At 31.8% G+C, this 14730-nt stretch overlaps 1 protein-coding gene across 1 annotated transcript; it reads right to left on the reverse strand.

Moving 5' to 3' along the window:
- Positions 1-2078: 2078 nt before the first annotated feature.
- Positions 2079-3043, reverse strand: LOC131602832 (RING-H2 finger protein ATL78-like). The gene has a single exon (XM_058875033.1). It carries the CDS (start codon positions 2986-2988, stop codon positions 2302-2304), a length of 687 nt encoding a protein of 228 aa, XP_058731016.1. The 5' UTR covers positions 2989-3043; the 3' UTR covers positions 2079-2301.
- Positions 3044-14730: the final 11687 nt, after the last annotated feature.

The following is a 14730-nucleotide window of genomic DNA, read 5'->3' on the forward strand; positions in this document are numbered from 1 at the left end:
GGCTGCATTCTTTATTCAGAAGGGAATGACCTTATAATAATAGTAGCAATTATAGGATACGAATACAGTCTTGTGTATGTCTAAGGGGTCCATTTTAATCGGGTGTAACTGGAGTAAGCGTCCATAAAGTTGAGAGTCTCGTATCCTAATAACCCATCAATCAACCTATCAATATTTGGCAACGAGTAAGGGTGTTTAGGGTATGTCGGAGTAAAACCGGTGAAATTCACACACATTTTCTATTTTTGAGAGGCCTTTCGCCCTACATTATGTTCTTCAATGAAGTTGGATATGAATATTCAGATATGAAACCGATATTTTTCAGTTTCCTAACATCCTCATCGGTGGCGTCTCGCTTATCCTTGCCCATGTTTCATTTTCTCTACATTACCAGCTTCATTGTGGAGTCCATGACAGGGCGATGACATACAACTATGGTTTTAACGTGTGGCATATAAAAAGGATTCTTGGATAATAAATTAATCTTTTTCATAATTAGGGCGACTAACTTCTCCTCTTTGGCTTCTTTCATGGAGGTGCCTAGTTTGGTGGTGTAGAATTCTAGCAGTTTAATTTGGAACTTCTTAATGTCTTCTATAAGCATAAGTCATTCTCTTCCAGGTTCTTCCCTACGATCTAGATATACAAAGTTTGCCCCACAAATGTCAAGTTGTGGTGCAGTTCAGACGACCATCGCCACTCTTTTTATCCTTAAACAATATTGGTAGCATCCACAAACGTTTCTTGATCTACCTAGATCCCACCGATATGCCCATTCTTTAGTGGATACTTTATGCTCTATTAGAGTATTTAGAAGGTATGTATAGTAGATTAAAAGCACGTCACCGATACAGAATGGGAATAGGAAGACCATTTCTCTCCATAAATAGGAAAAAGCAGTTTCTTACTTGGGAATGTTTCAAACACCGACGTTTTCACGGACACGGGTCTGACACATAATAAATTTGTTGTCTCTTCATGGACGTGGATGTGGACTGGGCGACCCATGCCTTAAGCATTGTGGGTCGGATCGAAAAACCCATGACCCATCAGGTCAAATCGGCCTGAATTGTTTGTGGCCCTTTATGATATTGTTTGGGCTGATTGAGTTAAGTGTTATTATCTTCTAGGATCCAACTTAAGTTATGCCAGCCCACTATGGTTAGGTTATCTTAATGGTTGTCTATTATAAGGTGTGACTATATTGGAAATATCTGAAGTTTATATGAAGGGACTAGATTAGTCTCTAATTAAAGAGGTGAACTTGTGTAAATTACAAGTATGGTTCTCTTTCCTTTTTTTTTTATTTCCACTACATTCCTCTTTGTTCTTGAGATTATAAAAAAAACTTAAAACCAACACAATTCAAAAAAAAATTCTTGTGTTTTTCTCACTTTCATAAATTGTATCATTTGAAAACCAAAAACCAATATAATTTTAAAATAAAATATAAAAAAATATGTTAAAACTTATTAGCTAATCAAAATATGGGAAACATAATGAATTGATTCTATTAACACACACCATCTCCAATGGTAGTTTCTTTTATTGAGTTCTCCACATGTACCATTAATTTAATAATTAAATATTTAAAAAACTTGTCATGTCATAATAGAGTTGCATTGCAATGCAACAACTAAAAGATTGTAGTATCCAATCAAATCAAGTTATAAGGTAAAGTTGTGGGACCCATATCAGATTTTTATTAAAGTTAAAATTAAATAAATTCTTTTAATATGATGTGGCTTAGTGGGTCCCATAAAGAATTTAAATGTAAGTTGCACCATTGGAGATGCTATTAAAGAAAATTGAATAAACAAAATACAATAAAAATGTTCATACATAGAAACTATGTTTTTTTTTTCAAAAATCCATGAGTTGGATGAGGAATTGGAGCGAATTTGTTTTAAGATCAAATTCCAAAATGAATAATAGGAACAAATTTGTTGAAATCGAACCTAGTTGGAGAAGATGATTGTAATTGAACTTGATTGAAATCAAAATCGAATGAACATTTTGACTAGGGTTTCATCCTTTGTTGAAAAGAGAGTTTAGAGCTTTGCGAGTTTAGTAGAAAAAAATAATTAGCCGAAGATTTATGTATTCTCGATTCAAAATTTCAAATAATTACACCATACTTTTCTTGTGAATATATACTAAATCAAAACTTTACCTAATATAACATTAACATTACATTTGAGGTCAAAGTAAAGCAAAAGAAAATTTCAAATTGTAATTCACCGCATTTGAACTTTCCTTCTCCATAACCAAATGAATTAATAGATTGTAATTACAATTAGCTTATATTTCTCTATAATTACGCTCCAAAATTTCAGGATCTAGTGGTTGGATCTGTATAATAATTTCTGGCACTGGCAACAAAATCGGTTGCACCTGCGACCCACCAATCTTTCTACAAGTTTCAAGAACACATTGTCTACACTTGGGACATGATGGGTGTTCCTTTAACCATTTGTCAATGCAACGAACATGAAAACCATGGTTGCATTTAGGTAAAATGCGCACTTTTTCACCGTTTGTAAACTCGGAGAGACATATCACACACTCAGTATCCAAACCTGGTAGTTTCAACTCAGTTGAATAAGTCACTTTTGGGAATTTCTTAAGAGCTTTTTTCTTGATTCCTTTTTTAGCCACTTGAGATGAAGAGCTGCTACTCGAAGAAGACTCGTTACTGTTGTTGGCTACGTTTGAAATCCTTAAGGCACAAGCACACCTTATGATGGAGTTTAATGCAAGTGAAAAAATAAACACACATAATATGATTGCAATTATCATCACAACATTTGAACCAAATTCGGTGCTTCCAAAATACGAGTCGGTTGAATTGTGGTTGTTTGTAAAAACAGGAGAGTTGATTTTAAGTGATTGATGATCAATTGGATTTTGGAAGAGTAGCCTTCTTGAGTGAGCTTCTACAAGAATGTCATGGACATGTTGTGAAGTAAAGGAAGTAGAAGCATACATGTTCTTTGTTTGGGAATTTGATGTGTTATTGTTAACTTGTTATGTTATCTTTGGTAGAAGAATGTATATATAGGGATGTTACATGATTTGGTAAGATATGGTATCTTGCTTTTTTATCTATCTTATAAATTGTACAGTTGCATTATTCCTCGTACATCATACTATATGTGTATTATATATTATAATTGGCCATTTTACTTTGTTAGAATATATAACAAATCCCTTTTGCAATATGACAAATTTGTTTACTTAAAATATTTATGCTAGTGGTTAGATCACAATATATTTGGCTTTAGAAGTTGTGGTTTCTAATTAAAGAGGGTAGTGTAAATGACAACAATAGATCAAATTGACAAAATGTTTAAGCTTAAATTTGATTTGCAATCTTATCTAATCTAGTATTAATACTAATTCTCTATAGCAATGCTTTTATGAGTAAAGTGCACTTTGGAAAGTTTTTGTATTTGTTGCTTTTTTATTATAAATGATTTGTTTAGCTTCTTGAATTTTTTTGTTGATTGTTATTTATAACATTGAATGGAGTAAGCACATATGGATTAATGACAAGGGATTGCAAGAATTATAATATTTCTTTTACAACTGAATGTAAATAAAAATGATATCTACCGGCTAATTCACACACACCACAATTTATGGAAAGAAAAATCCAATGAAAGTTAAGCAGAAGGATAGTTTGGTTAACTTAAAATGTCTCCATTCTAATGTCATTGTTTGCATGCCAATTTATCCAAACATCATGGGTGATAGCTGAATGGCTTTCAACTGACTACTCCAATTTGTTTGGAATATTAGTAGCCTTCTTGTTGCAGAAGTTTCCACGTGGATGTGCAATATCCCACTAATCCAATTCCAATGAAATAGCCAAAGGGCAATGTAAGAACAAATGGTCTAAGTTTTTTTCTTGGTTGCAACAAAGGTTGTACATCGACACCACAGTGCGGTATCTATCCTGCAATATTTCATTCGTTGTCACCTTGTTGTCGTTAAGAAATAAGTATGAGTTGTGTAAGTCTCACATTGAAAATGTGGTGTCCATCTCACTTGTTTGTATCAATCTTTAACCTTTAAATAAGTATTGGATCCAGTATAAATGTTTCTCTCTCATGATAATCCAACCGTTGTAAAATAGGCGTCATAAAACAAAGGATCTAAATGAAGCCACAATGTGATCCCATAATGTTATGAGAAGTGAAAGTATTTTAATTGATTGTGAAATGATTATACAAGTAAGCTTACTAAGTAGTATGGTACAAGGACTAAGATAGTTATGGCGGGACTGCTCTGCATTAGCTTAGTCTATAATAAACTCTAATTGTCATAAAAAAAACTATTAACAAACTAACTCTTACCATCCTCAATAGCTTGTGTAACAAGTTAGTTAATTATTATTCTAACTAATTTGTTACTTAGATGATAAAAACTATGTATGGTGTGATATCTCACACAAGTTGGAGGATAGATTTTAATCACACCTACTTGGATAAAAGAAGGTGGAATGGTTGAGGTAGAAGTGGTTTGGTGAAGAAGATAGCTAATTGATCTTTGAAAGATGCAGGAAGGAAGCAGTTTGAGAACACTGGCCTGTAACTTTTTACGAACAATGTGTCACTCAATTTCAAGCTGTTTGGTTCTCTCATGAAACACATAGTAGGTTGCAATATGTAAAACACTTAGGTTGTCACAATAGAGGACAAGACGTTTCTGGCATTTGATTTGGAGATCGTTGAGATAAACCAATCATTGAAGTTCACAAGTGGCGGCTGCAAGTGCTCAATACTGAGCTTCTGATGGAAAAATTAATAAGTACAAGGCTTGTATTGTATAGCCAATGATTTTAGGCAAAGAGAAAATATAGATTTCTTCAATATGTTTTCACCATTCACTCAAATTACATCCATTAGGGTTCTAATTTCAATCACTGCTATTTATAACTTAATAATACACCAAATGGATGTTAAAACAATTTTTTAAATGGTGACTTAGAAGAAAAAATTTATATGGACCACCCGGAAGGGTTTGTGATTCATGGACAAGAAAACAAGGTCTGTAAGTTAGATAAGTCTTTGTATGGGCTAAAACAAACTCCAAAGCAATGGCACAAAAGTTTGATAACTTAATGATATCGAATAGGTACAAAGTGAATGAAAGTGACAAATGCGTTTATTACATATCTGAAAATTACATTTGCACTATCATATGTCTCTATGTAGACAAGTTACTCATATTTAGATCAAACATTTAGGATGTTAATGTTGTGAATCATTTTTGTGCAACAACTTTCATATGAAAGCCCTTGGAGAAGTGAGCGTGATTCTTGGTATCAAGATCACAAGATCCGAGCAAGGAATTTCTTTGGATCAATCACACTATGTGAAAAAGATCTTAAAGAAATATAATTACTTTGACTGTAAACCTACAAGCACACTATATGATCCAAACGTAAAACTGTTTAAGAATACAAGTGAAAGTGTTAGACAAACAAAATATGTGAGCATCATTGATAGTCTTAGGTATGTCATTAATTGTATTAAACCCAACATTACATATGTCGTAGGATTGTTGTACAGGTTTACTAGTAGACAGAGTAATTTTTCTACGAAAATTATTTTCCATACATTTTAACGAAAATCTATTCCTAAATCTGCAAGAAACTCTATATGAGTATATTTTCGCAGATAGTTCTAGAAAAAAACAAGTAATTAATAATTAATAAAAATAAAATAAAATAACATAACATAACATAGACCCTCCAAAGTAATCTGCGGGCATGTAGTAAAAAAACTGTTTGAAAACATACTATAATTTAGTAATAAGTAGAAAAAGTATGACATCTTGATTAATAAATTGAAAAAAATGTTTGGTAAAAATTTCGTTTCTTGTAATTATCGACCTTTATAGGAGAAAAGAGATCTAGAATTGGTGATTTCAAGACCATGTCATAGACCACAATGGCAATAAAGATTCTAAGATTTAACTTTTACTATGTGTGATGCTAAGACGAGTGGCAACAAAGAGCCATTATCTTAAAAGTTTATAGTTTATTTTGCGCAAACAGGATTGTATTATCTCCTACCAAAATCTTATGTTTGATTTCATTACAGTTTTTAAGGATTTGAACAATATTAACTAATCTTCACTTTTTGGCTTTTATAGGCTACTTTTTCGGTTTTTTTGTTTAATTGGTTTAATGTGCACCTTTTTGTTCATTACTCCACTTCATTGAAGATTTTACTTTATGAAACAGAGGTTAAGATCTAAAAGGGTAATAATATTCGTTTAATTATTTTATAATTTCACTCTGAATTAACACCCAAATAGTTACCCGGCTGATAGTAGGATCTAATCTGGTGAAGAGATAGAGACTAGATACATAGCGATTGCGAATATTTAGTCCATGTTAAGGTTTAAAGATTCTTAATTATATATTCATACCAAAGGTCTAGTCTATGAGTAGCTAAAGGAAAGTGATTTTAATTTGTTTTTTTCACGTCTGTGTTAAAAGTCGAGGTTAAAAGAATGTTTTTTTTAGCAATTAAAGGTTGAAGAAGGTTGAAATGAATAATGCTATTCATACACTAAAATATTACACTTACACCTAAAACACTTTTCACAAATGCGTGAACAGTGTTTTTATTTTTTTTGACTTTTAATATATATTTTTTAAAACTATATTGGTTAATAAAATATTAAATTTGATTAATACATTTGAAAATTTAGTTAATATATATTTTGACATAAAAAATTAAGGGCTAATAGTAGTTTACTCCCTGTAATATAAATGTGTTTCAGTTTACTCTCACCGTTGCCAAATGCAGGTTTTGGCAACGATTTTTTTGAAAACCGTTGCCAAAAGGTAGGGAGGGGAAAAAGCAAAATTCGCTAACATTACAGGAGGGTGAATTACTATTAACCCAAAAATTAATATATCGACTTTGGTTAATCCTATCTATAAAATTGATTAATAAAGTTCATAACTTGGTTAATGAGTTATCAAACATAAAAAATATTAACTAGTAAAATAAAGTTGGTTAATGGAGTGTAAATATTAGTTAATATATTTATAATTTAGTATCAGAACATGGTTAATAGTATGTATTTTATTGGTTAATGAAGTAGTGAATGTGGTTAATGAATCATAAGTAAAATAATTGGTTAATAACTTACATTTTTAGGATTAATATAGTTGTGAAGTTGGTTAATGACACAATTTTACATTTGTATTATAAAATAAATTTTAAAAAAAAATTCTTTTTTTAAAAATAAAATATATTTTTTTACAAATAATATTATTTTATTAAAAAACACTGTTCACCGTATAAATACGGTGAACAGTGTATACGGTGTAGGTATTGATGTAAAAAAGGGTATAAGAATAGCATAGCTGATTTGAAATTTGGCAAGAGGATGTTAAATTTTTGTAGAAATGATTTTAAAGAACTAAATGCTATTGTGTTGTTTTTCTTTCCCTTTCGGCCTTTTGAAAAAGGATTTAATCTTTCTTTGACATAACCCTTTAGAATTTAGCAGTTAGATTTTGTTGTGTGTTAATGTGAGTATGATGTTCATAGGTGCGGGTCGATCAACGAATTCTTTGACTCAAATTGAACCAACACATAAATTATTTGAATTCGTTCATTCACGGATATATCCAACCCAAGTGACAACAATCCGTATAGTTTTTGTTCCAGTATAGAGTTTGAGTTTCTTAACTCTCGAACCTGTTTACCCAATTCTTGATTTTTGATTTTTATTATTATTTTAAATAAAAATGTATAATTAATATCTCACTACTAACCACATTTTACCAAAAAAATTATTTACCATCAATAATACTACTAGACAGTGAGTTAACGTAATTCTAAGGTTAAGTTTCTCGTTCAAAGTCCAGAACTTTCATAAGGTTATTATTTCTAAGGTTAATTCTAAGGTTATTATTTCTCCTTACAATGAATACTTGTTATCACACTACTACAAAACATACCTCCAGTGAGGATATATTACGACACCCATTTATTCGTCGTGGTAATATCTTGTTTTATACGTGCATTAATTTATTTTATTTAATTAAGAAACATTTCATCATGATTCTTAAATTCAACCATGGTCATATAAATCGGGTGAGAAGCTTTGAATCCCAGCATCAACATTTTCCATTTTTTCAATAAAAATAAGTGTGTGATCCTTAACATATTTTGTTTTTTAAAAATTGAAAGTATAACAACCACAGTTGATTCATTAAACCGTGGTTATATGTTCCATATTTCTCTGCGGTTGTTTCTTGCAACCGTTGTGAAATACTTTTCACTTAATAAAAACATAACAAACAGTTTATTTCATTCATAACACACAAGGGTGCCCTAGCAAATGATACGACGGCGATATCATAAGCTTTATCGTTTTCGACTTATGGTACGTTACCATTATATGTTTGTTGTTTATTTTTGTTCTCTCTCGCTGTGGTAATGGTACTGCTTTCTAAAAGTTCTTCGCTAGGGTTTCTTTTTTAACAAAATAACATAATGACATAATGACATTGTGATGTGTATTGGGTTGTTCTTTGCTATGTTCATTTCTTATTCAAATTTTGTGACAATAACTTAGTGTAATTACAAACTCATTATTTGGTTATTTTAGGTTTTGGTGTTGTTAAAGGAAGTAAATGAAAACATACACTAAGTTATTGGGAATGCTTATGTTCTTATGAATCTATATTGTTTATGTTTTAGATTTAGTGTATGAAGCATTTCTTTTATTTTTCGTTTTGTTGCAACTGTGTTTTGGTTTTATTCAGATTTTGTAGCATAGGATGAAAGCTGATAGATTAGTATGTATGAGGAATGAGTTCTTGAATTCCTTCAAACCATATATTAATCATATGAGAAAACTTAATCATATAAGAATACCATATATCAGATGTAACCTTAATTAAACTGACAAGTAAGAAACCATAGAATAAAACTTTTATTAAATAAACTTACAAAATTGTTATTTTTTATTAATAATATCTAAATCCATTGGCTGAGAGAAAGTTTGACCGAGTATAAGTTGCTTCATCACCATTGTCATCATCAAAATCGATGATTATTGGCCTTTTCACCCTTCTTCTTGATCTCCTCTTCCTGAGATCTCTCTTGGGTCTCAAAGATTCGGAAGAAGGGTCTCTTTCAACAACTTGGACCTCTACAGCCATATCAACATTGTTGAAAGTTTCAGCAGAATTACTCATTTTGATTATTGTTAAGTGTCAAGAGTAGTTTGATTATCATGTAAAAATGTGACACTTTTAAGCTCCTTCCTCTGTTTTTAAGTAAAATAGCTTATGTAAATAAGTGATTTTGGCAAATGTGAATATTTGGTATTTTAATGTGTTTGCTAGTGCTTTAGTGTTTGGTGATCGCAAAAGTGTAGAAAAGTCGGGAAAAAGCCGAAGAATCAAAGATTTGGACAACACTGAAGTTGTCAGTGTTTGGTGTTGTTCGCCTGGCGCATGACTTGGAGGCGAGTGTCCGCCCGGCGAGCCAGCAGGCGAAGGGGGAAAAATTTTGGCCACCTTTCTGCCTTGGAGCGCCCGGCGGAGCATTTGGCTTGCCGGGCGAATGAAGATATTTTGGCCTTCGCCTTTTGCGCTGATTTGTGTCACGTGTGCTTCTGAGTGGGCTTCGCCCGTCGAAGTGAAGCAGCCGCCCAGCGAACCTGGGCAGATAGGCCATGTTATTTTAGTACTTTGTAGATATTTTATGGACCATTCCATCTTTTGTTTCTCTCTTGACCAAAAATAAACCATTGTTGTGCAAAAACCCTAATTCCTTCATTTTTGACCAAAATCATAGCTTTCAACCATCAATCTTTGAGACTTCAAGTTTGATGTTCATAAAGCTTGATTGTTTACTTGTTGCTTAAGTCACCATGGAAATGGGTGGCTAAATCCTTCTTGGTGTCAAGATTAGAAGTAGATAATTTTTCTTGTGTTATGTATTTCTTTTGATACTTTGTATGTGAACAAGTAATGATTAATATATGGTGAAAAACCTTGTGTTTATATTTATATGTGATTTTAGTTCTTATTGAGAAATAGTTTTCAAGTCTTGAACTAGGTTTTTCATCTATCAATAAATAAAGTTTAGAGATAGCTTTGTGAGTTGATATTCACTAATATCAAGCTTTGAATGTTATCATTTTGATAGTTAGGTTGAGAGATCATCTAACGATCAAAACGGTAAAACTCACAATATGGTTTAGAGATGAAACATATTGAGAGGATATGTGATTATATTGATCATTTATGAGTTCACATGCTCTATTAAGAAAATACATATGAAGTAGATTATTGAATCCTAATCTTGACATGCTTTTACCAATCGTCTTAAAACCAAAACTCTCTTTTATCGATACTTGATACTTTTATGAGATCAAACATTTCCGTTACTAAAACCAAAACCAAATCCTTTTATGATACTTAAGCTTAAAACAATTGTAAACTGTAGAACGGCGGTAACATCACACCAATCCCTGTGAAAACGATAAACTAAAAGTACTCCAATATAATTTCAACAATTATTCCCCTTCTCTGATTTCTTTGGATGAAGTTCTTTTTGTGTTTTGGTTCAAAAAAGTTTTCCGCTTTTATATTTGTTTATTTTGATTCTTCCTCTTCTCTGATCTTTAAAAATCTAAAAGCTAAAAGATTTCACGCATGTCAAGTTTCCTTCTGATTATTTCTTCTTTAATTCTTCACGTTCTCTTCTATTGGAAGTTGGAAAGATCTTCTGAGGACTAGCTACCTCGAGCTCTTGAATGATTATATCTCTTTGTCTTTTGAAAAAAATTCCCTTCTTTGATATTCCTTCCACTCCTTCTTACGCATAATTTAATGTAATAATGTGTACATTGTAGGTTGTTTGGTTCCTAATAGAACTGTGTCATTGATGCATTACAAGTTTTTGATATTGAATTCACAGATGGGTGTATTGTTGATTCTAGTATGATACGATTAAGAATTATTCAAAAATAATATCACAACAGTAGTTATATCAACTGTTATTTTAAGTAGAATAATAAAACCTAAAAATGGTGTTGTAAGAGTCGAACCCAGGACATTTCAATTATTTCACAACGGTTGTTTGCATAAACCGTAGTTATAAATAACACACTATCTAATTTATGAAAACGGTCACACGACAATTGTGGTAACTAGCATACATACAATCATACACTACCTAACAATGGACGTTCTACCGTCAATTTATGTGTTTCGCAACCGTCGTTATATGTGTTTTCCATAGTAGTGATATCAAAACTCAAGGATAAGTTGCAGAACCAAACTTGTTCCAACATACTTCTCCCCTTTTTGCATAATTAAAAAGGTGTGAAAATAGATATAGCACATATATCACATAAAATCACTTATAGAAGAGGGAGGACGAAGAGGGGGAAGAGGCAATTAAGCATACTTAATCCATGCAAGATCGATTTAAAATTCCTAGTTCAAATTTATTGATAAAAGAGTTCTTTTGGAAGAGGTTTTGTAAAAATGGCAACAAGTTAATTAGATGAGGTCACAAACACAAGTATGCATTTCCTTTTTTTAACACGATCCCTAATAAAGTGGTGAGAAGAATCTACATGATTTATTTTTAAAAGATTTAGTGTGAAAAGAATTAAATTGTTACACAATCTGCATCATTTGAAAATATTTAATTTATTGAAGATTGGATATGTTTTGAAAGAAAAATTTAAGTTACTGAAGATTTGATATGATATAAGGTGAAGGATAGCATGGTGAACAAAATTTATTGCTTCATCATGGTGAACTAGTAAAATCACCATTGATTTAATAATAAATAAATTGAGTGGTCATGATTGATTAAGGGTTACCTACTATTCATGTTATAGGAAAATAAATAAATTTTTACATTTTTACCCTAACAACTATTTGTATTTATATCCCAAAATGTGTAACAAATTGAAAATTAGACCCAACATTTAATATAAATTACAAATTAAACAATAAAGTTGAGTTTTTTTTTTGACGGTATAAAGTTGAGTAATTTAAATATTCTATTTCTGTGGACCAAACACGTCTCTTGTTTCTAGAAGACTATACAATCCCACTTATTTTTTATTTTTTTCCCTGTTATTTCATTTAATTTTATTGTTAATGAATGGGAAAAAACCATGATGGAGTCACACGAATTTGCTGGTACAATAACATAAAGATTTTATTATTCGATAATAATTAACATAATTAATTATATATATTATTTTTTAATCTAAAATTATTATTATTAATATTATTATTATTTATGATAAGGGGTGTTCATAACAGAACCAGCCCAATAGAAAACCATAAAATCGAACCGAACCAAAACGAAATCGCAAAAAACCACATTTGGTTTGGATGAGTTTGTGCTATTTTCCAACAAAACCGCGTGGTTCAGTTCGGTTCGGTTTGCGGTTTGTATTTTGAAACCGAACAAATCCAAATTAAACTGCATTATGTTACAAAATCTTACTAACCAATATTTATTTCTTTAATTCTTTAGAGAAATCAACAAGTATTGTGTGTATATTTTATCATATTCTTCGTAAGAAATTTATTTTAATGTACATATCAACAAAAAAACAAAAATTATAACAACATTTATCCATTTATAAAAACTTTACAATATAAATTTTATTGTATTTTTGTATGATATTTATTTAAGAATGAAACATTTCAACGTTGTTATATGGGAGTTAAATCGCGGAACTTGAACTCTCGTAATTTACCAAGCTAATTAGACTCTGTTACTATGAAATTTGCCGAATGTTAAACTCTACAAGTCGAACACGTACTACAAAGTATTATTCTTAGAAATATCTACTATAAACTACCACGTACGTCACATGGACACAATTCAACGGAACGACCGAGAATCTATGTCAATCAGATTTGATTCCCGTAACTTATTCCACTGAATAAAGGTTCTTACTAGGAAGCTAGTCGATTACTGTACTCTTTTGGACCTAAGCCATATTCGGGTAGGTCGCCCGTGTAGCAACCTGCCTAAAAATTTAGCTTTAGAGAGTCGCCACCTATTCTACCAAGGCGAATAGGAAACCTTACGTAGTTGAGAGATCTGAGTAAGATACTATATTCAGGTCGAGGGAAGGTGTTAGGCACCCTCAACCCTTTCCTAAAGGCTAACATTCAAAGATAAAGGTTTATGGCTAAAATTATTAAGGTTTATAGCTAAGGAAGTGAATAAGGGGAAAATTGAGATTTTAGGGAAGGGGACTCGCCTTGTTGCCAAGTGCCTACGTATCTCCTTATGGAGAATCAGAGTCAACGTAGTTCGGGCACAGGGTTGTACGCCTTAGAATTGATTATAGAGATTGTGTGAAGTTGTTTTGAAATTGTTTGGAGGCTCTTTGAATTGCCTATCGCAGTTTGAATTTGATTTGAAAGGGCATTTTGAGTTGCCCAAGATAAAAATCCTGTAGTATTGTGGTTTAGTGTATTTTAGATGTTTCGGGCGTACAACCCTAATTTGGCACAATTAACCGCAATGATCAATAGGTTTGATCACCATAGTTAAAAGATTGGGGTTTTGCACCATTACCAATTCAAATCGATTGATTCGATTATCACTAATAATGAATTAACGTATTTTATTATTTTATGAATTTGTATTTTTATACTGTTACCTCTCATAACCGATTAATACGATTACAAATAATAACAAATTGATAAGGTATGCTAATCATCATAACCAATAAGATGGTTAAAACCATTTAGCAAAATAATGTTTATTTTAATTTATAGGATTTGATTAATTAAATTAATCGATTATTAACCATCGCGACCAATAAATTTAGTCGAAACGAATAATAAATTGAATCCTAATATTTTGGCCAAATGGCCAATGGGATTGGGCGAACCCTAATATGTGGGTAACTTTTATAGGGTTTTTATGGTTTATAATTATTAAAATTAGTCAAAATCAATTAAATCGATTTAATCGGGCATAAAGTTCTAATACTAATTTTCCTAATTAATATATCCTAATCCTAATCGAATAAATTAATTAACTTAAATATAACTAATTAATCTAAATAATATATTTAAACAACAGACTAAATAAATAAATAAAAGAATAATGAAACCTGGTTTTTATTGTGTGTGGCATGCTGAGAGTCCATAGTGTGCTCCTTCAGTTTTGATGCGTTGGATCTTGCTTGATGAAGATCCAGTGGCTGACCACAAAGACGCAGGGTGGGCACTCACGCTTGAGAAGCGTCCGATCTGCTGCCTGCTCTTGCCAGAAAATTGAGGAAAAATAGTTGAGGTTGCTGAGGATCGATCTCGCAACCTCTTGGATGCAAGTTTCAGCGTGAATCCAACTGCGCTGCGTTCTTATGCTGTTAAAACTGGGGCACTGAACTATAATATATGAAAAATAAACGAGCCAAAATTCAAAACAGAACCAGACGTGCGCTGTGCACTTCTTCTTCGCTGCGGCTGTTTCACGAACCAAAGCCATGGCCTCTGCGAATTCATGTCCAAGCAAGCACCACAAATAAATAAATTGCAGGGACATAGACTGACTTAAAATCGCCTTCCGAATCCATTGGTACCATCGGTTTCCTCCAATTTTATCCGTAACCTTAGATCCCAAAACAAAGCTCCGAAAACCTAACAATGGTGGACTCTCCAAACAACAACCAAAACTCAATTAACTG

This window comes from Vicia villosa, linkage group LG5, assembly GCF_029867415.1.
Source record: "Vicia villosa cultivar HV-30 ecotype Madison, WI linkage group LG5, Vvil1.0, whole genome shotgun sequence".
In the NCBI taxonomy this organism is placed as follows: domain Eukaryota; kingdom Viridiplantae; phylum Streptophyta; class Magnoliopsida; order Fabales; family Fabaceae; genus Vicia; species Vicia villosa.